Source organism: Microtus ochrogaster, chromosome 26, assembly GCF_000317375.1.
Source record: "Microtus ochrogaster isolate Prairie Vole_2 chromosome 26, MicOch1.0, whole genome shotgun sequence".
NCBI lineage: Eukaryota > Metazoa > Chordata > Mammalia > Rodentia > Cricetidae > Microtus > Microtus ochrogaster.
Genome location: NC_022025.1, coordinates 458,198 through 484,062, shown reverse-complemented (window position 1 = coordinate 484,062; position 25,865 = coordinate 458,198). Strand labels below are relative to the sequence as shown.

General features: G+C 40.2%; 1 protein-coding gene across 3 annotated transcripts in view; it reads right to left on the bottom strand.

The window, feature by feature from the left end:
- Nucleotides 1–410: 410 nt before the first annotated feature.
- The window catches only part of Rundc3b (RUN domain containing 3B), a 152,939-nt gene continuing 127,484 nt past the window's right edge, over nucleotides 411–25,865 (bottom strand). The window contains exons 9-11 of one of the 3 annotated variants that reach the window (XM_026784635.1): nucleotides 17,954–18,094; nucleotides 5,863–5,984; nucleotides 411–2,913 (exon numbers count right to left, since the gene is read on the bottom strand). In XM_026784635.1, coding sequence (XP_026640436.1) covers nucleotides 2,768–2,913; nucleotides 5,863–5,984; nucleotides 17,954–18,094 — 409 coding nt within the window. In that variant the 3' untranslated portion in view covers nucleotides 411–2,767. Of the gene's footprint in view, nucleotides 2,914–5,862; nucleotides 5,985–17,947; nucleotides 18,095–25,865 lie in introns of all 3 variants that reach the window. The other 2 variants (XM_005358285.3, XM_005358286.3) reach the window with 2 other exon arrangements.

Sequence of the window (25,865 nt, the reverse complement as noted above, 5' to 3'; positions counted from 1 at the left end):
GCCTGTCCTGGAACTCCCTTGGTAGACCAGGCTGGTCTCGAACTCACAGAGATCCGCCTGCCTCTGCCTCCCGAGTGCTGGGATTAAAGGCGTGCGGTGCTTGATAAATTTAGAGTATGCCAGACTTTCTGTCGATTGGAGGAGTTGTGACATCACTAAGAGATAGGAATTTATCTTCATTTAGTACCTGGGACCACTGTCCTACATGTAGTCAACAATTCTCAAAATGCCATGTGCTCTATAAAGAGTATTTTTTAAAGTAATTCGGCTTGAATAAAAGGATTTCTTCAGATCACATTCATTAATATTTTGGGTATAATTAATCCCCACTGTTCCCAATATTTGATGAAATAGAAGTTAGCGAACACTTGAAACGTGTAATTCTTTTCGTCAAGGAACAAGACCATTACTGTATTATTAAAAACCTTTAATATACATGCAGCAAATATAGTACATCAAGGCAACGAAATAGACATGGAAAGATAGACATAACCCAGCATTCTCCGCAGGGTTCTGGAAATGAAGACTACCACTGAAAACACACACGGAAGGGTAGACATAACCCGGCACTCTTTGCGGGGTTCTGAAAATGAAGGAATGAGACACACGCTGCTTATTCATGCAAACATTTATAAGCTGCCCTAGCTTGACGTGAACTGCAGAAACCTGGATGCCATAGCAGCGGACGGATCTGAGACAAGGGCTCCGGGCATGGAGGCATCCTCAGGTGTCAGGTGTCAGCCTGCAGTGTGCAGCAGGGTGACCTGGGCTACCTGCACAAGCTAGTGTTTCTGTCAGACAAATCTGAGAAAGTGTACCAGTTAGGGAATCTTATATTCCCTTCTACTTTGTAAAAAATGTATGAAAAGATCTTAACAAGGTTTTAATATATGAAAGAATCATAAATGTCAGGTGAGAGCAGTCATGATGATAAAGCATTAAACATTCAGATAGTTCTTAGGAAGGTAGAGGTGTGTCCATGGCCAGCCTAAGATCCCCAAAGTTTTCCTGACCGTCTGTTTCCTCATGTACCCTCCCTCAGGCCCCGTGGTCTTCTTTTGTTCTTCCTCACAATAATTAAAAGCATCTTTGGACACTACTTTTTTTTTTTGACAGGGTTTCTCTGTGTAACAGCCCGGGTTGTCCTGGAAGCTAGCTCTGTAGGCCGGCTGGCCTTGAACTTTTAGAGAGCTGCCTGCCTCTGCCTCCCAAGTGCACCACTACGGCCTGCCTGTCTTAATGCAGTGTACATTTTTAAAGAATGTATGCATTTGTACAAGTAGTAAAGCCTTCAGCTTTAGGAAGAAAAGTCTTGGTGTATTCTGATACATCCGATATGAAGTCTGTTATGAGCTTCCAGGCCTCCTTTGCCCCGGAAATGCCTGTCTGTACTGCCCTGCTGCAGGACTGGTCACACACTATTAATTACTTTACAACAGGAGACCAAGCACCGAGCATTTCCGAGGACTGCCTACGCTTTGGACACAAGGAACGGCAGTGTGAGTTCAGCTCTCCTCAGACAGCTTTCTAGGAGGAACCGCTCCCTATACATCACAGCTGCTAGGTTTAAATGTAAAAATCAACAAACAGAAACACCACGTGAAGTCCCCAGTAAGGATTGTGACTTCTTGTAAACAACATAGAAAACTTCTTTGGCACACTGTTTTCTTCATCTCACGCACTATAGAAAATATACTTCATTCATTTTCAGTATGCTGAAACTTTTAGGGACACGTGTAGCTGTTTCAAAAACTGCAGATTTGGAAACACGGCTGTAAAAAAAAAACTTTCCCACAGATGTACAGACTTTTTAAACACTAAGACCAGTTTAAGAATGAGGTCGTGGTATAATGGTAAATGGTGCGAAACATCCACAATACAATTCACTGTTGCACACGGGGCAGACAGCCGTGTAGCTCTGACATACAATCACAGTCAGGTATGCTGGGCACGCGTGAGCTCTTTATTTAAAAGACTCTCTAATCCTTAAACTCGAAAGTTGTGATGTGAGTAACACCTTTCCAGCATTTGTTCTCTATTTTGGAGTGTTTCCAACTTCTCAGGCACACCTGATCACATTTAAAAATCGGTAATTTCAAAAGAAAATCCTGAGAGAGTAAGTCTAAGAAATGGATTTGTTTTCTTAGATATAAAATGCTTTTCCTAAGTCAGCAAATGCCTAAAAAGGTACATATCTACAAAATTTATGAAATGCTAAAAGTTGTTAGCACATGATAAATGATAACAGAAACACCAACAGAGCCACTGTGCCGCTGTGGCTGAGCGATTCCTCCGGTACAGACGTATCACGGGGACACTGGAACTTAGGAAATACTTAATGAAATTGTCAGTTTTCTTCTGTGCGAATTTAACCACCAAATAAAGGAGTGAAAGAAAACACTCTTTTTAAGTCTCGAATAAAACCCGAGCTCAACTTCTGCACACTAAGAAGCATTTAAACAAATTTATAAAAATCAGTTGAGTAATAACTTTGTACAGTTTACAATCGATTCAAACAATCTTTGATTCTTTAAAGCCTATTCAATTTTAAACATCTTCAATGACACATGTAAGGTTTTAAAAAGAAAAACAGCAGGTCTACCATGCTTTTCCCTCAGACTTTACACAGGCTGGGCTGAAATCCCCAAACATCAGAATGCCACACATGTACCAGAATAATATAAAATCTCAAAGATCTCCCCAAGCAGCCAAACTTATGGAAACCGAATTATTTACAATCAGAAACTTTGGGCTTTTGTGTAGTCTTTCAGGATGGAGTCAGGCCTGGGCTCGCCATCTCGGCTGCGGGGCTCGCAAGGCAGTCATTGGATTTTAGACTCGTTAGGGACTTGTAGCTCGCCACGGATGTTAGTGACCCACAGAGACCAAGCAGTGAGGGGGTATCTTCTTTACCTGGAAGTTAAGACAAAAATCACATAAATGTAACAGCCTCCATGAATCACACAGCGAGATGATAAAACCATGAAAACTCCCACAGCTTTTGAGGGCCTGAAGACGTATCCACGTGGCTAAAAATACTTCACCTTTCTGCAGTTTTTAATTTCACCTTTAAAAACATTAGTGTATTTGAGCTTCTCTTAAGACTTCTTGGTATAGATGTTCGAGATGATGCATTCTAGAGCAAACATGGGACGCTCGTCTTTTGTTTACTTGCTTCCTGAGACAGATCTCTTTAGGCCACCCTGGCTGTCCCGGATCTCACTACGTGGACCAGGCTGGACTCAAACTCACAGATCCTCTACCTCACATGCCTCCCCCTCTGTTTTTGACAATATATTCACACTCAGTCATCCAGTAAAGGAAGAAGAATCGTCAGCTAAACAACACTAACTGTGGCCAAGCCATAGAGATTTGGGAAGGCCATATATACATTAAGAAGGGCACAGCCGGGAGGGTGTAGCGCACGCCTTTAATCCCAGCACTCAGGAGGCAGAGGCAGGCGGATCTCTGTGAGTTCAAGGCTGCCTGGTCTACAGAGTGAGTTCCAGGACAGCTGCGACTACACAGAGAAACCCTGTCTCGGGGGTGGGGAGGAAGGGCATTAGAACCAAACTATCCTGATCAGACAATGCTCACTTTACATGCATTGGGGGCTAAGTTTTTAATTACATACACACACACACATATACATGTTTTAATTATATAATTTTATGTTATATATAAATTAAACCATATATTATATTATGTATTACATGTAAATTTCAATTATAAATATTTAAATAAATGTATTTTATATGTATTTATAAAAATACATATTATATATTTTTAAATTTCTTATGTATATGTGCCAAAGAGCGTATGAAACGACAACTTTCAGGAGTTAGTTCTCACTTTCCATTAAAAATCCCCAATGAAAAGTTGACCATGAAGAAGTTCTACATTAAGCATTCATCCCTAGCCTTAGTGACATGGAAGGTTCTCAGCAGCCTGACAAATGTGAAATCCTGTCTTAAAAATAAACTAAAAGCCGGGTGATGGTAGTCCACGCCTTTAATCCCACTCGGAAGGCAGAGGAAGGCAGATCTCTGTGAGTTTGGGGTCAGCCTGAGTTCTAGGACAGCTAGGATTACACAGAGAAACCCTATCTCGAAAAACTAACTAACTAACTAACTAACTACACGTGTACATACATACACAATACATAAATGGATAAATAAAATAAAATATTCTGAGAATATTATGAACGACCAAAGTCACTTTTATTATTTTTTACAGGTAGACAGGGGGAAAGATCAATTAAAAATGTATGCTTAAAATCTAAAAGAAGCAATTAAAAAGTCTGAAAAAAAGAAATTGAGAAAAGTGATTTGCTTTATAATATAATCCAAAGGAATGGAATACTTAGAAGTAAATTTAACAAAATAAATAAATACACAGTTAATTTTTTTAAAAGATAAGCCAGGCAGTGGTGATGCAGGCCTTCAATTCCATCACTTAGGAGGAGAGGGAGGCAGGTCTTTATGAGCTCCGAGGCCAGCCTGGTCTACAAAGCAAGTCCCAGGACAGCCAGAGCTGTTACACAGAGAAACTCTGTCTCGAAAAGCAAAAAGCAATTTTTTTTTACTCAGGACAGACTAGACAAAGGCTATTCTCAGGCTTAATGACAGCAACTCTCCTCGCGATGAGTGGAAGTGATGCAGAGATCTACGGCTGTGCAAGACGTTGAGAATAAAAAACAATTAAGGGCTCAGCCCTAAGACGTTTATACCACGTCAGGTCAAGTGACATTTGCAGAAGGGGGAGCAGGCAGTACGTAAGAACCAGAAGGTACTGAGCAGGCCTGTGAAATGCCAACTTCTAGTCACAACACGGTCACAGCAACCCTGTGAGCGACCCTGAGCAAATGTGCCCACACAAGGTGGGACCCGCGCTGTCAGCCATGGAAAGGGCTCACAGGGCCCTACCACTTACTGCTGGTCTCTGGCAACATAATGGATTCAGGGAGAAGAGCAGGGGCCATAGCTTCCAGTGTAAAGAGCCTGGTGAGCACACGGGGCTCTGGTGGATAGTTATACTCACAGGGTCACACAGACAGCCCTACTTAAACTTTGTGAGACACAAAACAATAGTAATGAATATGAGAAAAATATTTGTAAGGAAGAGGAGGGGTCTGCAGGTACGAGAGGGGAATGAGAGGCTGAAGGGACAACCAAAATGTATTAAAACATGTATGAAATTGTCAATGAGCACAATTTATTAATTAAGAATAAATACATTTTAACTATATTTAATGATTTGCATATATGCATGTTTGAGACATATTTGTAAATCCCAGACATGGGAGGCAGAGTCAAAAAGATTCTAAGTTTAAGGCTGGTGTGGGCTACCGAAGAACACTTTGTTCTCAAGAGACCAGATATGTTAATCTCACAAATACCAAAGTCATTTCCATCTGTCTTAGTTAGGGCGACTATTGCAGCATGAAACACCATGACCAAAGGCAAGTTGGGAGGAGACACTTCCACATCCTAGTTCCTCACTGAAGGAAGTCTGGGCAGGAACTCAAAACAGGGCAGGATCCTGGAGATAGGAGCTGAAGCAGAGGCCAGGGAGGGTTGCTGCTTATTGGCTTGCTTCCCCACGGCTTGTACAGCCCATCTTACAGAACCCAGGACCATCAGCAGCCTAGGTATGGCACCACCCTCCATAGGTTGGGCCCTCCTGCATCAATCACCAATTAAGAAAACGCCCTATGGGCCTGCCTACACCTTAAGTTTATGGAGGCATTTTCTTAATTGCAATTCTTACCTCTCAAATGACTTTAGCTTGGGTCAAGTTGAGTTAAAACTCGAATGACTTTAGCTTGTATCAGGTTGACTTAAAACTAGCCAGCACACTTACCTTCACCAACGAAATTCAGTGAGTCCTGTTTCCCATCTCCGTCTTGTGAGTGGCTGGGATCCAGCGAGGCCTGGGAAAGGCTAACTTCTGCTGATAGCTGGTCAAGGCTTTGGTAACTCTTACTGAAAATAAGGATAAAAAACTATTAAAATTTCTTCTCACTACAGAGCAGACCTTATGACCGTCCTCAACGGTGTCATGTCTTAAAGTTGTAACTCATTTCCTCATAACATCGTCCCTAAACTCTGCCTTCATCAGATTCTGTGATTTCCATTATACTTTTCTCCCTATCTACTTTGGAAGCTTATCTATGTTGTTCATTGAAAAACAGAAAAGAGTAATAATTTCCCAAGCAAATTAACATTATCAAATTAATTATCTATTATCCAGACAATTAAAATAGGAACTTCTAATCTAAGTAATACTACCAATAAAGAAACAAATGGGACCAGGCAGTGGTGGCGCACTTCTTTAATCCCGGCACTTGGGAGGCAAAGGTAGCTGAATCTGGGTTCAAGGCTTGCCTGGTCTACAGAGGGAGTTCCAGGACAGCCAGAGAAATGCTGTCTCAAAAACAAAACAAAACAAACAACAAACAAAAGAAACAAATAGCATAACTTAATAATAACCTATCATTTTAAGTGCTTCAGGATTCTTCAGTGCCTTCAAACAGCTGTTCTGCAACAAAATAGTTATTGTACACTCCTGCAATTTAAAATTAAAAGGGCTGACTAATAAATAGCTATTGTATTAATATACCATCAAGACAATCAATCTCCTCTCATCTGTTTCAAGATCCTCTTGTATTAGGCTAATTACTTAGAAATTAATTATATCAGAGCATATTTCAGTTAGAAATCAAAAGTTAGTGAATGATTATTATTAGCCTTTCCTCAAATTTAGTTTTCAGTATAAGGCCAATAAAGATAAAATCAGGTTTGGTGTCCTTTGTAGCCCATGTAAAATCAGAATTGATCACTGTTTACCAATATAAGTGGACTAAGAAAAGGTTTTTCAAGCTGAATGTCTTTCATACACTAGTCAGATCCTATGTAAAATCCACAAATAAACATTTTGTTACAATATTTACAGGAAAGCACATATGAATCAAATGACCTCTTTTTATAGTTGTCATATGCAGACGTGGCCACAGAGTTGACAAAGGTATATATACTAAAGCTGTTTTGAAAGCTGGGTATGGTGGCACACACCTTTAATCTGAGCACTTGGGAGGCAGAACAAATGGATCTCTGTGTGTTCAAGGCCACCCTAGTCTATACAGCAGGTTCCAGGCCACCAAGAACAACACAGTGAGACCCTGTCTCAAGGAAAAAAGTTTGGAATGCTTACATCCAGATATTATCTTATGCTAGTTAGGGCTCTTAACTAAATGAGGAAAAAGAAAAGTATTCCTTTACTAAAAGTAGACTGTATGTTAATAATAACTTGAACACAAATTACATTAATAAAAACAACCAATAAATCTACTAAAAATAATACTATAAATTGGTTTTGTATTTACTTCCCATCAATCTTATTAAGATAAAACTTTATAGGCTGCTATAGTGATGGAATACATTTATGAGGAATCCATTTTTTTCTCTTTCTCTCTCAAAAGGGAAGAATGAGATGGCAGAATGGCTTTACTAACTTATACAACACTGTTCCCAATTTGTAGTAAGCTGACTTCTTAAATGTTTTGTGTACAAAAGTCCTTAATTATAATTTTAAATCAGGAAACCTCTGATAGAGAAGATAATGCATTTATAAGCTACATGTTACACAATAAAGTGACACCCAATATCTATAAAGCACTTGGTACATGTTAAAATACAGGGCTATACGTTTAGATTAAATGTATATGATGCCACACATGTGAGCATATGCACACATATAAAATTTTGTTTAGTACTGAGCAGTACCTTAGGATTTAGCTTATTACTATCTCTGTTTTGTTGAAAGGAACAGGGTCTCACAAAGAGTAAACTGGCCATTTGGCATTGCAGCTAACTGTTCCTCTAGCTCCTCCACCTCCACTCTGACATCACAGAAGAACCTGCCATCCTAAGGTCTTCTCAGAGAGCATTTTCATTTGCTGAGAACTGTATTAAATTATTCTGTCCCAGTAAATTTCAGTTGGCTTTCATAAAGTCATATGTTTTTAGCTATAGAGGAGGGTAAGAATGTGGGGGTCCGTTTTTGATGTGTGTATGTAGGCCTACACCTGTGCACATGCACACACCAGGGCAGGCCTTCAACTGTGTTCTTCTATTACTCTCCACATTACTTGAGGTGAGGCTGCTCCCTGACATGCAGGCTGGCTGTTTCAACGAAGCTCACTCTTGAGATCCAGCCTCACCCTATGCTTGGGGTTACAGAGATGAGCAGTTGTTAGAGAATATTCTTCTACACTGTGTGAAGATGTGTCACTGTGATTGGTTTGATAAAAAGTTGAATGGTCAATAGTTAGGCAGGATTTCCAGGCACAGAGATGCTGGGAAGAAGGGTAGGAGATGCCAGGAGACAGAGAAACCAGGATGGGTAATATGAAGATAAGGTAATAAAGCCATGAGATAGAAAATGAATGAATAGTCAGGGACTAATTAGTTATGAGTTAGTTAGAAACAAGTCTAGGCTATCAACTTTCATAACTAATATAAGTCTCTGTGTCATTTTCTTTGTGAGCTGGTGCCCCCCCCATCTCTGCTACAAGCAGCCATGTCCAGCTCTTCCACATGGGTGCTGGGGATTTGAACCCAGGCCCTCATGCTCACAGACCAAGCACTCTTATCCACTAAGCCATTTTTTTGGCCCAGACACTGCCTTCTAATAAGTAATTTTAAACATTTCTTTACAAATTATTTTCTATGTTTAACACGCAGAATTCTTGCTTTTAAACTGGTGGCTTAAGATGAGTTTCTGACACTATTTTCATGCTAAGAAATGTGTTAATATTTTTAATTTAAAATTTATGTGCAGAAACATTTCAAAACAAAAGGCAGGAATGTACTGAATACCATAACAGAGTTGCCAGCACTGTTTCCAACAGTCTACAGGTCTGCTGCTCGCCGGAGGAAGGGAACTGTGAAAGATGCCATTATAACAATGTCAGATGAGCTTCCCCTGGAGCTGAAGTCAGAGGGACTGATGCTGAAACTCCTTTAGCTTTTCCCAGTTAGTGCCAATCCTTGAGTTTATAGTTGCTACTTAATCAAGGGAGATGAATATAGAAACAAAATTTGGAAACAATGATGCTTTAAACAACAACAAATACTTCCACCCCAAAATTAAACCTTTATTCACAAGACATGCATAGCAATACCTTACTGCACACTCTACCTCTTTATTGAAGACAAGTGTAAACCCACCAGCAGGAAGGAGACCTCAGCTTCAGATGATGAAAGATGTTTAGATTATATGTTCTTACCCAATTTCTAAAAAGACTCATTCTCTTAAACATTTGTAGGTTTGTAGTAAACTATCTATGGAAGTTCTGCCATTGAAAGGCCAGAGTTAAATCCTGAATATTCTAGATTCATTAACATCATGAGATTTAAATGTATCCAGAGAGACACATAAACTGATACATACTGCTGTTTCTCAGAACAGAATTTTTAAAATGTAAGTAGTTTAAGGTCATAAAAATGAGAATCCAAGGTAGCAAGAAGCACACCTTCTGTAACACAAGAATTTGTAGTTTAATACATGTTAAATATAATTTAAATTGGTAAGAATGGAATCATGTCGGGCAAGGATGGCACACATCTTTAATCCCAGCACTCAGTAGGAGGACAGGAGGATCTCTGTGAGTTTGAGGCAAGCCTGGTCTATGGAGCAAGTTCCAGGATAGCCAAGACTACACAAAGAAACCCTGTCTTAAAAAACCAAAACAAAAGAATGGTGTCATAAATCATAGGTAATCCCTCAGTCAATGATTAGAAACAACTGGTATACCTTTTATATTATAAATTTTCTCAATGGATGTTCTAAAGTAAGTAATCTGTGTTATCTGGTAGTCAGTGAGCAGCACACTGTGTAATGCAGAGGGAAATATTATCCACAGGGAGAAGAGAAATCATGAGCAGGATTGCTACAATCCACAGACCCAGAGACGTTAAGTAACAAGGAGTGCTCTGGAGGATGGACAGATCTCCCTGAGAAGGGAGATAGAATAGATTATGTGGGTGGACTGGAGGCAGCTGGAGACAAGAACAAGAGGAACGAGGTGGAGGAGAGAGGGAGAGAGGTAGATAGTACGGAGAGAAACGACTGGAATTTCAGGGCATATGGGGGAAGATATGGAAACTCAGTACAGTGAAACTCCCTGGAATCTATGAGCATGACCCTAATAAGGACTCCTAGTAATGTGGGTGCGGAGGCTGACCAAACATCTATTGCCAGCAGGCAAGAGTTCCAGTGGTGGGACTGGGAAAACCTTCAACCTTCTGTCGTGGCTGCAGCATGTGCTGGGGCAATGGTAGTTCAGAGCTCGTTAGACTGGTCTACCTTGAGGCCCACACCAGGAGAGGAAGCTCATGCCTCACACTGTGTAGATGGCCAGGAACCAGAAGCTGGATGGCCTTGAAACCTAGGGTAGAACCAAACACTGGCCAAAGAAGTGTGGGGTGGAGGATGGGGAGTCAATAAATTGATTCCTAATGATATTATGCTATACTCGATGATATGGGATGTCCTTTTGTATATTACGTGTTGCTTTTATTGGTTAATGAATAAAGCTGTTTTGGCCAATGGCTTAGCAAAGTAAAACCAGATGGAAAATATCTAAACAGAGATAGAGATAGATAGAGAGATAGAAAGAGAGATAATAGGCAGAGTCAAAGGAGATGCTATGTAGCTGCCAAAGGAGAAAGATGCCAGAACATTACCAGTAAGCTACAGCCTTGTGACAATACATAGATTTGTAGAAATGGGTTAATTTAAGATCAAAGAGCTAGCTAGCAATATGTCTGAGCCATTGTCCAAGCAGTGCTGTAATTAATATAGTTTCTGTGTGATTATTCAGGTCTGTGAGGCTGGGATACAAAAGCACAAACTCCACTTACATAATGGCACTCAACATGGGGCAATGCACATCCATATAAAGCCTAAAAAAGCTTTAACAAAAATTCTTCTAGAACCACAAAAACAGGAGTCAATTGCAGCTTCTTGGTAGCTGCAGTTTTTCAGATAAGCTCTGTTTTCTGGCAGTGAGCAGAGGCATGACTACTTTTTAAATTTTTTTTAAAAAATAAAACAAACTATCTTTTTTTCATTATACATACCAATCCAAGTTCCAACTCCTTCCCCTCTTCCCATTCCCTCCACATACCCTCCCACCTCACCTCCATTCAATCCTCAGAGAGGGGAAGGCACATTGCTTTGGGGAAGGTCCAAGGCTCTCCCTACTATATATAGCTGTGCAAGGCATCATCCAAAGAGAATAGGTTCCCCAAAAGCCAGTACATGCAGTAGGGATAAATCCTGGTGCCACTGCCAGTGGCCCCCACGTCTGGGAGTATGGGGGTGGGGGGAGAAGGGAGGGTGGAAGGGGAAGAGAAGGGCAGAAGGGAAAAGGGATGAGAACTTGAGGAAATGGGATAGTCAAGACGGAGGGAGGACAAAGATGAGAGCAAGGAAAGAGATATCTTGATTGAGGGAGCCATTATGGGGTTAGCAAGAAACCTGGCTCTAGAGAAATTCCTAGGAATTCACAAGGATGACCCCAACTAAGACCCCAAACAATAGAGGAGAGGGGGCCTGATCTTGACTTGCCCTGTAGTCAGACTGATGAATATTGTAAATATCACCATAGAACCTTCATCCAGCAGCTGATGGAAACAGAGGCAGAGACCCAAACTGGAGCACTGGACTGAGCTCCCGAAGTCCAGTTGAATAGTGGGAGGAATGAGAATATGAGCCAAGAGGTCAAGACCATGATGGGTACATCCACTGAAACAGTCTATCTGGGCTAATGGGAGCTTGCCAACTCCAGCTGGACTGGGAAGGAACAAGCATAGGACCAAACTAGTCCCTCTGAATGTGGTTGACAGTTGCATGGTTGAGCAATGACTTCTTTAAGAGAGCTTCCTGGCTTATGTTGGTGGCACAAATGGCTTTGGCTCCTTCAGGAGGTCCTGCACTTAAATGGGGTTTGTGATTAATATGTTACTAGTTGCTTAATAGCAACATAGACTCCACTGCATCCCTGGAGCTGGAGTGGTGACCATGGCTTGCAAAAGTGGTAAACATACCTCTGCCATGCTGCACAGGACAGCAAACAGGCAAAGCTGCAGTATTAGTCCTAGCCACACTTGCTTAGCGTTTTTAAAAAGTGTTCCTGCTCAGAATAGGATTACATTCATAGTCAAGACAGATTCAGACAAAAAAGGGCCTCTAACGGGCCAAAGTAAGTTTAATAAAGGTGCATGGGCTTCATACAGAGAGGATAAAATTTAGACAGAGTCATAGATAAAAAATAATTTAAGAATATTAAGCTGAGGTTCTTAAAGAAAAAAGAAAAACAAAAAATCATCATGGGCCATAAAAAGATGGAAAATACACAGGGAGGGTCTGGACATGCAGGACCTACAAGATGGAATGGTCCTTCAGCATTCTTGTTTCAAGAAAGAAACTGCCAGAAATTCTGCAGGACACAAAAGAAAGCAACTCATGAACTTTGTCAGTTCAAGGCAGAACAGATTTTCAAGTTTCCTGCTTCACTGAGAAGTCTGTCAGATATTATAAGTCTATAGCTTGAAGATGGATGCTCCAACATTACAAAAGAACTTTGCATGACTGTTCAGGCAGCGAGATCTCTCTGTCACTTCTAGAACTTTGGAAGTTGCTTATAATGCACTTCCTGTTTTTTTAGGTAATATTATCTCCTTCCGGGTTCTTTAATGGAGTGGAAGACAGACAGTTATAATTATAGATTTCCTTAGTTATGATAAAAGACAAGTTAGGTATAAAACTTTAGACTCAGAAAGATAGGATAGATGATAAAATATTTTCCTTAATTTGCCAAATATAAATGAACTAAATATTGCAATTATGATTCTTGATTGATAACTATTTTGTTATATGTAATTTTATTATGTTAAAGTTAAAACCTTTTTTTTAATTTGGACAGAAAAAGGGGTATGACATGGGATGTCCTTCTGTATATGTGTTGCCTTTACTGGTTAATGAATAAAGCTTTTTTGGCCAATGGCTTAGCAGAGTAAAGCCAGGAGGGAAATCTGAACAGAGACAGAGAGAGAGAATAGGTGCAACTGAAAGAAAAGCCATGTAGCTGCCAAAGGAGAAAGATGCCAGATCATTACCAGTAAACCATAGCCTTGTGATGATACATAGATTAATAGAAATGGATTAACTTAAGATGTAAGAGCTAGCTAGGAATATGCCTGAGCCATTGATCAAACAATGTTGTGATTAATATAGTTTCTGTGTGATTATTCAGGTCTGGGCAATTGGGAAATCAAAGTTTTGTCTCTGCTTACAACTCATAGATGGGTGCCTAGCCCAATTATCATCAGAGAGGCTTCCTCTAGCAGTTAAGCGGAACAGATGCAGAGACCCACAGACAAACATTAGGCAGAGCTTGGGGAACCCTGCAGAAGAGAGAGAGGAAAGACTGTAGGAGCCAGAGGGGTAGAGGACACCACAAGAATAAGCAGGCTCATAGGGGCCCACAAACTGAAGTGACAATCACAGAGTCTGCATGGGTCTATGCTAGGTCCTTTGTCTATGTTGTGCTTATTTAGCTTTTTTTTTTTTTTTTTTGAGGTAAGATTTCTCTGTGTAGCACTGGCTATTCTGGAACTCACTCTGTATGTAGATCACACTGGCCTTGAGCTCACAGAGATCACCTGCTTCCACCTCCCAAGTGCTGGATATGCACCACTACCACCCAGCTTATACTGGGGTTTTGTGGGACTCCTAACAATGGGGGAGAGATATCTCTGACTCTTTTGCCTGCCTTTGGGACCCTTTTCCTCATACTGGGTTGCTTTGTCCATCCTTAATAATGAGGTTATGTGTTTAGTCTTACTGCATCTTATTATGCCGTGCTCACTTGATGTCCCTGGAAAGCCTGCTATATTCTAATGGGAAACAGAGGAGCAATGAGTGGATCTGGGAAAGAGTGGAGGTGTGGAGGAAGGGAAGGCTGTGATTGGGATATACTGTATGAGAGAAGAATGAAGAAAAAATTATGTGCGGGATATTCACAGACATGCATACGCACATGGACACATAGAAGTTATTTCTAATTCTTGCTTTTTGTACGGATATATTTAAATAATAAAATTGTTGGGCTGGAGAGAAGGCTCAGCAGTTAAGAGTACTGACTGCTCTTTCAGAGGACCCAGGTTCAATTCCCAGCATCAACAAGGCATCTCACAGCTGTAACTCCTGTTACTGGGGATCTGGCACCCTCACACAGATACACATGCTCAGAATGCACACAAACAGTACCACCATTTTCTTTTGGTTTCTACAAATTGTAATAGCCAGTTTCGTAATCAAACTGAAACCTAACTCAGGCCTATACTATTTAGTAACAACAAGCCAAGTGTCAGCCAACCCCAGAGGGCCCCTCGTCATATCACTTCCAAACAAGACCACTCCCTCTTCCTTCTGCATTCAAGGGAGGTTGTGTAGCCAGAACCACTCAGATCATATTTCTACTGTGTTTTCTGCTCGCTTTATGAAAGCCACTTCTTCTGCTGTGGGGTGAGTGTTCTCTGAACTTGGTCCTAGTGCTGCCTAATTCACAAATTTGCTGGTAGCTCAAATTTGCTACACAAATTTGCTGTTTAAGCCCCAACTTGTCCCAAGCTTGCTTCTGAAACCTTCTTATTGAATACAACTTAGGCTAGTTGGTAGAATACTCTCCCAGGCATGTACATCCTTTGCAGGAGAAACTTAACACCAAAACTACTGAACTGTAGGGCCAGCTATCAAGAGAGCTGATAATGCTTGTTAAAGAGAACCAGCCATTCCCTCCATAATTTGTAGGTTCTCATCAAAGATGGAAAGGTCTACTTAATCTCAAACACGATTTAGAGAAAGTTCCCTATCCTGAAAATCCATACTTTAACCTCTAAAAGTGAAGTAACTGGGATTACATATTCAGAACTATTATGGATAAAACCAATTTTCTATAAGATTCAGAAAGCAGATCTTCGAATGTGAGATAGGTATGCACTCCTCAGCATGGAAGATTAATGAAGAAAAGATCATGTCATCTATTAATACTTGCTGAGAAGTTATTAAGTGACAGTCAATGCACTTGATTGTTAGATGGGGATTATGTATTATATGTACAGAAAGAGAAAGTTAAGGAAAGGAAGCACCATTCAGTATCACAAAGTAATCAATGAGGAGTGGTTATTGACAATCACTGCGTTTGAACTCCAGGTCCTGACTCCTCTCTACTATATCGCATCTGACACTAGATAGCAGGGTCATCTAAAAACAGGAAGAACATAAAGAGGGCAAGTCAAGTTAATGGGACAATACTAGAAAAGGGTACTTTGCATCCTCAGTTGATGTTGTGAGTCAAGAAGCACAAACTCTAAATTCGTGCTGAATAGACAGGCTGGCTTCCTGCCTTTGTTTCAAGACTGCAATCCCTTGGACTGCTGCGATATTGCTTTGTAAGTAAGTCATCATTACACATGCAGATGTAAACTAGTAATAAACATGCCACTGTGGTTCTTCATTTTAAACTTTCATTTATTACTACTATTGTATGTGTATGTATGGGTTCACGGCTATGCCAGGCCCACTTTGGGTTCTTTATTGACTATACAATAGGTATCATGTGACTAGATAAAAGCACACACATTCTGTTGAAAATATTTTGCCTTTTCACAATAATGTAGATATTATAAAGAAAGTCTTAATTTAGCAGATTTAATGCAATCCCAACACATGTGTTCATGTTTATGTGTGTGGGTGTCAGTACCACACCTATACACACAAGGTTGGTTGGATACTATTCCACAGGAGCTGTCCACCTTGTTTTCTGAAAACAGACCTAAGGCTTCCCAGCTATGCTGGGCTGCCTGGGCAGTGAGCTCCAGGGATCCACCAGACTCTGCCTCCCCAGACTAAGTACAGCCAACCATATCCAGCTTTTTCCATGGGAGCTAGGGATCAAACAGAGGTCTTCACGCTTGCAACGTTCTACACTGTAATGACTGAGCTCTGCCCACTGTCCTGTCACAATAGTGAGCACATGTGTACGATACATAGATAGGTGTGTATCCATGTCTGGGTGCACTACTGTTCACATGCATAATTTTCAGACAGGGTCTCTTACTGAACATGGAGTCCAGCTGGCCAGTGGGTTCTCTGCCTCCCTAGTGTTAGGATTATACATATGTAATCCTACTGGCCTATATATAGGTGAAGAAGATCCAAACTCAGGTCCTTGTGCTTCCACAAGTGGTCTATCAACAGAGCATGCCTCCAGCTCATCTCTGTAAATTTAAGAGCTTCTCACATCACATATAAAGTAAGTATACTACATATTTCTATAAAGCGTGCTTTTAATCATAAATTATGTTTTTATGATTTATCAATATTACGCAAATATTGTTTTTTATTAAGTCATTATGACAAAGAAAGGTAAATTTATACTCAGCATAGGTTATAGCTCTGTAAACTTTCTTGTTTTTTTTTTTTTTTTTTTTTTTTTGAGACAGGGTTTTTCTCTGTAGCCATGGCTGTCCTGGAACTGGCTCTGTAGACCAGGCTGGCCTTGAAGTCACAGAAATCCTCCTGTCTCTGCCTCCCAAGTGCTGGAATTAAAAGCAAGTGTCACCATTGCCAGGGTACTGCAAACTTTTATATAAGTATATAAAGGAACTCTATGCTAGTTTATAGAATGCCCACAGCCAACATCTTGAGTCATACTAAAAAATTATTTAATAGATAAAAGTTCTGATTTATTCCACAAAGAGTTTATTCACCTCTACTTGCTTCTAACAATCAATGAGACAAGAAAGAGCTCAAGTGTCTAGTACTGCTTTTAATTAACAAAAGGTCAAATTTAATTTGTACCCTAACCTTGATAAACAACAACCCCCAACAGCATGAGAATAAAGAAGGTGGAAGTCATGCTTCTGCTAAAACATGTCTGTTTGAGTAACTAGGCAAGATGCAGAAAATCTAGATGACTGCTAGACAGACGCACAGACAGAAACCAAGATAACTCACTAGCTCGTAGGGCATCCTAAGAAGCAGAAGTGAGAATGTGCGGGGCCAGTGACTTCTCAGCTCAGGGCTCCACAGAAGGCAGATAAAGAGAGTGGGGAAGAAGAAGGGAGAGGAGGAGGGAGAAAGAAAAAGAGCAAAAGGGAGAAATAGGTGGGAAAGAGATAAAAATAAAAGGGGCTGGGAGGGACGGTTAGGGAGAAAAGTTAGAAACTTAAATGAAGAAGAAATATAGTAGAAACAAATGACAAAGATAGAAAAGTGGTAAACCCAAAAGATGCTAATAGAGCTTGATTTTTCAAAATGTAGATTATCTGAGATTTTTGCAGTCCATTCAATACTGACACATCCTGACCAAAGAAAAGGCTGATTAGGACAAAGAAATTTCAGCCCAGAGGTAGAGTGATTTGTATGACAGCTTCTAAAAATTAGATGGATTAAAATTAGCAAAATTCAGGCCCACTGAGAGCTGTAACTTTATACTTTTAGGAGATGGACTATTTTTAACTATCTGGAAAATTAATTCCAGGCTACTACATCCTAAAGCTAAAATTTAAAAATAAATGCACCATGAAAACAAATCCATAGATACAACAAAAGACTGACCGGAAATACAACAGAAGCAGGAGCTTCTGGTCCGACACCATTACCTAGGAATTCTTCGGATATTCTGCTTCCCCAGGGTGCCTTGGTTTAAAATGTTCAGACATCTGCCTGCGTCTTAAGGGAGCCTCATTAAAGGAGTCCTAAAGCCTATCTTTGCTAATAATGAGTTCAGAAAAATAACCGAGATGCCAAAGTGGATAGCCACATTTCGGTACAACTAAATATGTAATTAGTTGGAAAAAAATATTACACTTACTCATACCACTGTTTATTGTGTTTTCGGTAAAGCAACGTATCCAAGGCAACAGCATTGACATCCAGAGCTCCTGGGGAAGGCCACTGGTTGGTGAGGTGGGCAGTTAACTCTTGTCTTGATCTTAAATCATTATTCTTTAGCACAGTCCTGTGAATATTAAGATGGTGAGTGCTTTTGTCTTTATTCTCTTTTATTCCCTCAATGGCAGGGAACCTAACTGGCCCCTGAGTAATCACTTACAAATGGTATGTCTGTAGACTGAGCAGAAACAGCAAGGCTGCCTGGGCCTCGGACTCTTTCATCTCCCGCAGCACATGCTTTTCAGACTTTCTGTGCTGGTTAAGATAAAGTGAGGTGCTGCCAATAATTAAAGGGTCCATCAGCACTTTAAACCTAAATCCAAAGCAACATTATTCTAGATATAGACTATCAGAAGCTAGCTAAAATATAGATTCCATGTCTAAGGAATAATAACTCAGAGTAATAACTGAAAGCAATTTAATTCAACTAAAAAGATCAGTTAAATCAATTAAAAATAGGACTATTAAAAACTCATGCAATATATTTAAAAGACTATTTTTATTTAAAAGTTATCCTTTACTTATTTTCCCTTTTAACTTTTAAATTTTTAACTGTGTCTGTATGTGTGTGTCTGCATGTGGTATGTACACACGAATACTGATTCCCTGGAGCTGTCTGATGAGGACGGTGGGAGCTAAACTCGGGTCCTCTGCATGAGCAGCGCTTGCTGCTCCTAACTGCCCAGCCATTTCTGCAGACCCATAATATTTTTGACAGAAATGACTACTAACAGTTTCAAGTAATTACTTTCAAGTAATGAAATCAATATTAATCCGTAACACTTGCTATAATCAACTGGCAATGTTTCACCGTGCTTTTCTTGACTTGTTATAGAATTGTTACTTAACTGGAACAACTTGAAAAAGAATTGGAGTTTTGGTAAAATTTCAATTAACACAAATCAATTGACTATTGTCATGAGACTAATTCAACATTGGAACTGGTTAAAGAGAATTTAGAAGCAATCTCTAAACTTCTTATAGAACATCTTGGCTGCATGCATTCTCAAACAGGAGCCTATGATTTTTGTGTACTAAGAGTCCAAGTCATCAATCAGGAGCAGGAGGTGATGGATGCCTTCTACTAACCTCCACAAATCATAGTCCCATTCTGGAGTCTAGAGAGGGGACGGTGCGTAGCTGGTGGCACAGTCCTGCACTAAAGATTAACTGCTAGCAGGGTCTACACAATAACCACGTTTAGGGCCGGGCGGTGGTGGCGCACACCTTTAATCCCAGCACTCGGGAGGCAGAGGCAGGCGGATCTCTGTGAGTTCGAGACCAGCCTGGTCTACAGAGCTAGTTCCAGGACAGGCTCCAAACCACAGAGAAACCCTGTCTCGAAAAACCAAAAAAAAAAAAAAAAAAAAAAAAAAAAAACCAAAAAAAAAACCCACAATAATCAAGGGTATACTTCTGATTTTACAGTGTATAATAACTGCAGAATTTAAGAGTATGTGTCGCTATATGCAGAAAGAAACATCATCTAGTACAAACACTAGATCTCGTCTCATTAAGCTAAGAAGTTGGTGAGAATGAATCTTACTAAGATACCCTGGGCAGCTGCCACAAGTCCTTTCTCTGGAAAAAAAAACCATAAAACTCATTTAAAAGGCTTTCACATTGTTTACCTACTGCAAATAAAACTTTACAGAAATCCTAGGATTGTTAGAAAAAGAAGAAATAAGGATTACTGGCCTGATAATCTACCACAATACACTGCATTATTTTGGGTTTTTCTAGTAGATTTTTCTCTATTACGTGTTTGCTCCATTGGAGGTTTCTAGTGAAAACCAATGGGAAACTCAACTTGAATGTCAGGGGTGGATCTCAGGCAACCTTACCACTAAGTGTGAGAAATGCAACTGAGTATCTCTGAATAACCGGCACCGGCAAGGTTTGTTGAGGGGCAGTAACATCACAACTTCCAGTCTATAATGTAGTTTCTTTTGTAGAGTGAAGCAGCCTCAGACTGCATACTGCAGAAGTGCTACCACAAAGGTAACAACACAACTGTCCAGAGAGAACTTTTGCCTAAATCAAATTGAAGAATTATGCTAAATTTATTTATTTAGTGTATTTGTTCATAGGGGTATAAGGATAACTTATAGGAGTCATTCTCTGCTTCCACCATGTGGGTTGTGGGAAATAAATTAAGGATATCAAGTTTGACAACAAGTACCTTCACCAACTGAGCCATCTCGCTGGTCCTCAGTATTATGTTTAGACCCTTGTCTTTAAAAATCCCAAAGATACCGTTTCTATGCACAGCTGCTTGATCCTTTGAAATGAGCTAAGAGACTTCAGTGTGCGAAACAGCCATAGTTTTGGTTCATGGCGTACCTACTTTCTATGGGCAATGTGCAAATAAGAAACCCTGGCACTTGTCCTACCCCTATGGAACAGATCGATCCCTGGAGAATTCCACAGGAAACTGTAGCTTGGTTTCCATTCTTAGAGACACCACAGAGCAGGCAAATGAGTTGATAGATTAAAAATTCCATTCTGCTCCGTTCTATCCTGTGAACAGTGAGCAGCCCACCTCTCCCCAGACCTCTTGCTCCGTTCTATCCTGTGAACTGTGAGCAGCCCACCTCTCCCCAGACCTCCTCTGTTCTATCCTGTGAACACTGAGCAGCCCACCTCTCCCAGACCTCCTGCTCCGTTCTATCCTGTGAACGTCTAGCAGTTTCCTAGCAAATTTTATTGTAGCCATGAATCAATTACAGTTGCTTTCAAACTGAACAATCCCATTACTTCCCTTAAAAATCATAGCAAATTTATAGCAAGACCTATGCAAAGTAACTCAATAGAGGTCAGTAAAAACAAGAGCATTTTTCTTATTTGTGCTCAGCCTAAAATCGATTTTACCTTAAATTACCAAATAATCACTCATCATGTTAAGTCAGAGATAAATATGCATTATTTCATATTTTACTGAGAACGCTAACTAGTGTTGAACCTAATTGGCTAATTTAAATGTGAAAACATTCATTGTGATGGAAATAAATTATCACTCACACTAAGGTTCTACAGAAAGGTTCAATAAAGAAAAATTTTAACAGATTAAGTAACAATAATATAATATCAGCTCCATTTGAAAACTTTTCTGTGGTATTTATCTCTAAATTAATATAAGCTCCTTTGTCTTTGGAGTTTTAACAGGAATTATTAAGGAATTTTATCCCTCAAAATAACATAATTCAGCTTTAGCAAATACAAAGATTAAAAGATTGAAGATTAAATTTTATTGTAGCCATGAATCAATTACAGCCACGTCCAAACTAAACAATCCTATTATTTCCCTAAATTTTAAGCTAGATTAATTCCATCAAGTTTAACCATATTCTGACACCTCTGATGCTAAAGCCTCAGCACCCACGTGGGGGGCTCACAGCCACCTCTAACTCTAGCTCCAGGGGATACAATGCCCGTTTCAGGCCTCTGAGGGCAATATACCTATGTGGCATATACTCACACAGATATACATATACATATACATGAAAAAAACTTTTTATAAATCCAAATTCTGCCCATTCCTCAAGATCAACTTCCCTTTCTGATTCTCCTGTCCCATGGAAATTCTTGGATGTCTGATGCATTCTAAGAAGGGTCATCCGCTCTTCCTTACTTTGCTCATTTCTCAGACCAGAGGCCATGCTCATGCTCATGATGACCTCATACTTGTGTCTGGTGGATAAATATTATTTATAAGGCTTATGATCCTTTGCATTAAGGGAGTTAACCTCTGTGGTTCCAAGTATTCATAAAAAGTTCAAAAGGTCCAAGACATGAAACAATTTTGTTTGTTTTTGTTTTTCTGAGACAGGGTTTCTCAGTGTAGCCTTGGCTGTCCTGGAGCTTTGTAGACCAGGCTGGTCTCAAAATCAGAGATCCACCTGCCTCAGCCTCCCGAGTGCTAGGATTAAAGTGTACCTCCAAGTGCCCAGCAATATGAAACAATCTTTAATGCTGATAAAACAAAACACTTGCTTCGTGGAAGCCCAGGTGTATGTTTTAAAGGTGAACATCAAATTGCACCAGGACTGGCTATTTTTTGAATGCATCCATCCAGAAGCATTTACTGGAAACTTACTTCTAAAGGCGAAGTGTTATACGCTCAGAGGAGGGATTCAAGTCACAGACTGACACAGAAGTGCCACTTAACCCAAACATGGACTAATCCTTGTGGTTGGATGTAGACATCTTACTTGTCCTTCCTGTGTCCTCGTGCAATGACAGCACAAGAAGGACCTTCATTAAATGCTGTGCCATGCTTCTGGACTTCCTGACTCTAGAACTGTGTTCTTGACAAATTACCATTTCAGGTATTCTGTTACAACATCAGAGAATGAACTGAGACAGAACTACAGCAAACCTGTGATTTCCCGTTACTTGTCTAATGTGACACAATTCTTGGTGTATTCGGGTGCTCTGAGACATGGCAGACTAAAAAAAAAATCTTGGGCTATAATCTTTTATGAAATTAAAGAACATATTACAGCTATAATAACACAGAGTTTTATGCATTTAATGTAGGGCATCTCGGGAAGAGGCATGAAGTTCAAAAAAGAGAAAGTCATCAAAGATGAAGCAATTAGGAATTACTACTACAGGAAGAAGCAGAACCATCTTCCAGATACTACTAGTTACTACTAGTAACTGCTCTGAACCAAGGTAACCCTGAGAAGGCAGTGACAGTTTTACTTGCCTTTTATCATCAGCACCTGGAAATGGGCCTGGCTTATCACACTATTTTCAATTAATACTTACCAAACAAATGCAAGAGCATTAAAAAGGCAAACATTAAGAACTAGCAAGAGTAATGAGGATTTCTATATCTTTATCCATGGAATGTCCTATAGAAATCAAAGAGCCCCAATCAGTAAAGTTCTTCATATACAATTCTAGCCAGTAGGTATGGAGGAGAGCAGTGAGGTAGCAGCACTGTGTACACCCCAGTTAATCAATGAATCAAAGCTTTAGGTATTATTATCCAATGGCTCAAGTCATCAGATGACAGATGGCATGAAGTCAGGTGTCACCATTTGAATCCAATATCCATTCTTATGATCATTAAAACAGATCGTTGCTGTGCTTCCCAAATATACCATGATAGGAACTGAAATACACACTACCTATATGATACTTACATAAGCCCCCTGAAAGCAATTTTCTGCTCTGAATATATAATGCCAGGAAGGCTTTTTAGTATACATTTGTCTGGATCCTGCCTCTCACCAACTAAAGCAATAACTGGAAAGTCTCAGTCCCTGTATAATTTTTTGTCTTTGTTATATTTTTTCCATTACACATAATAAAAGGTTTATATTAAACAACTACATCAGAGACAAAGAAGAAAACAAAGGGGATAAAGGAATAGGGAGAAATAGGGTGGCTGAGAGAGGAACAGAGGGGAGGGAAGGATGGGAAGAGGCAGGAATCCGACATAACAAATTCTCAAGGGAATCCAGAACAATACGTGCTTGGGGACCTGTGAGAAGATGTGAACCTGAGAGAGCAGATCTTACAGCTCTTAGCTCAGAGGGAATAAGTCAGACAATCACCCACTTACCTTTAGTATTTTGTTTTTTGACTTTAATGCAAGCCATCAGTATCTCTCTACCTTTTCTACCACGGCCAAACATTCATTTACTTTCTCTTCCACCTCTTCCATCTATCTGGACACATGCTGGCTACTTACAGAGTAGATCAGGCTTAATGTGATATTTATATTCTCTCCTGGTCTCCATTCCTTCTCATGTTCTTTCTATACATGTGACTCGTAACAACCAGAACTCATTGATCATGATGCAAAGAATCTGCTTTACAAAATGTGAGAATGCCTCAAACTTTAATGAGTCATTTAACTCCCTGGGGAACCTGTTAAAATCAGGTTCTGGCCAAGGCTGGAGTCTGATAACCCACCCAGAGCTGATGCTAATGAAGCCAGTGACTAGAATAAGGAGCACATTAGAGGTAATCTAATAGAAATATAAGAGGAGTCAATTCTGATTCAATAAATTACACTATAGAAAGGATATTTTTAGACAGCTGTAAGGATTTTGTTATTAATGAAGATTGAGCAATAAAAAATGCTTCTAATTTCATTGGCTGTGAGTATGTGAGAAAATGTCTAGTTTTAAGAGATGTCTAAGCCGGGCGGTGGTGGCGCACGCCTTTAATCCCAGCACTCGGGAGGCAGAAGCAGGCAGATCTCTGTGAGTTCGAGACCAGACTGGTCTACAGAGCTAGTTCCAGGACAGGCTCCAAAGCCACAGAGAAACCCTGTCTCGAAAAACCAAACCAAAACAAACAAAAAAAAACCAAACAAACAAAAAAAAGAGATGTCTAGTAAAGAATGTAGGAATGAAAGGACATGACTTGCCTCAGAAACAGTTCAGGAAAGAAAAGGAACCTGACCAGTCTGGGAATGGCTAACTGGGCTCACGTCACTCTTATATAAACACCTGACACTTTCTCGATGAAAACATTAATAGCTATAGACTCCTAATGATACGTTTTAAATTTAAAATGATTTCATGGTAAAATTCACACAACATAAAACATCTTGCCAGTTTTGGTGCCATAGCTTAGTGATATTTGACACATTCACAGGATGTGAAACCAAGTGCCATTATCAACCAATTGTTCTTTCCTCCTCTCTTGTTGGCTGATAGATGCTTGGGTCTAGTATGGTTGGTGGTATGGCCTTAGCTATCTTTTGTCTCTTCATTTTGAGATAAGGTCTCACTACATTGCCCAGGCTGGCCTTGAACTCACTCTGCAGAGTAGGCAAATGGAATCTATCATCCCCTTGTCTGAGCCTGCAGAGTACCAGGTCCTGTCCTCTCTGCTCTTGTAAACCTGAGATGAGATCTATCCATTATGCAGCAATAGTGATTTTCTCCCCAGCCCTAGAAACCATTACTATATTTTTGTTGTTGTTGTTTTTGTGTTTTTTGTTTGTTTTGTTTGAGACAAGGTCTCTTTAATATTGGCTGATCGGGAACTCATAGAGATCCACCTCCTCTGTCTCCTGTGTGCTGGGATTAAAGACATTTGCATGTTCTATTAATTCTCTGTCAGCTGGTAAAGATACCCCACTCCGTGGGATTCTTCCACAACTGATAATGATTGCTTCCTTAGTTGTACAGAAGCTTCTTAGGTTTATGTGTCCCACTTGTCAATCTAGGTCTTAAATCCTCAGCAAATAGAGTCCTAGCAGAAAATCCTTTCCTATTTCCTACACTTGTATCTTGTAGGCTATTGCCTGTGAGTCCGTCTAAAGACTTTAGTATTTCTGGTTTCCAGATTAGTGCTTACACCAATTCTCTTCAGAGAGGCCTCTGCTGGCAGCGGATGGGAGCAGAAGCAGAGCCCCACAGTCAAACATTAGATGGAGAGACAGCCCAAATGGAAATCTCCATCAGGTCCCTCCCCCTCAGAGCTCAGGGAACCCCACAGATTGGAAGGAAGAACTGTAATGGCTGTGTAACTGGGTATTCTTGGGGGACCCCTAACAGTGGGAGTGTCTCTGACTCTTTTGCCTGTTCTTGGAATCGCCTTTCTCCTACCGGGTTGCCTTATCCAGCCTGGATACGAGGCTTTGTATCTTGTTATGTCATGTCTGACTGATATCCCTGGAAGGCCTGCCTTTTTTCTGAAGGGAAATGGAGGAGTGGATCTGGGGTATAGGGGTGAGCTCAAGGAGAAGAGGGAGCAGAAATACAGTCAGTATGTATTGAAAACAAAACATCCCTCCCTCCCTCCCCCTCTCTCCCTCTCTCCCCTCTCTCTCTCCTCCTCTCTCTCTCTCTCTCTCTCTCTCTCTCTCT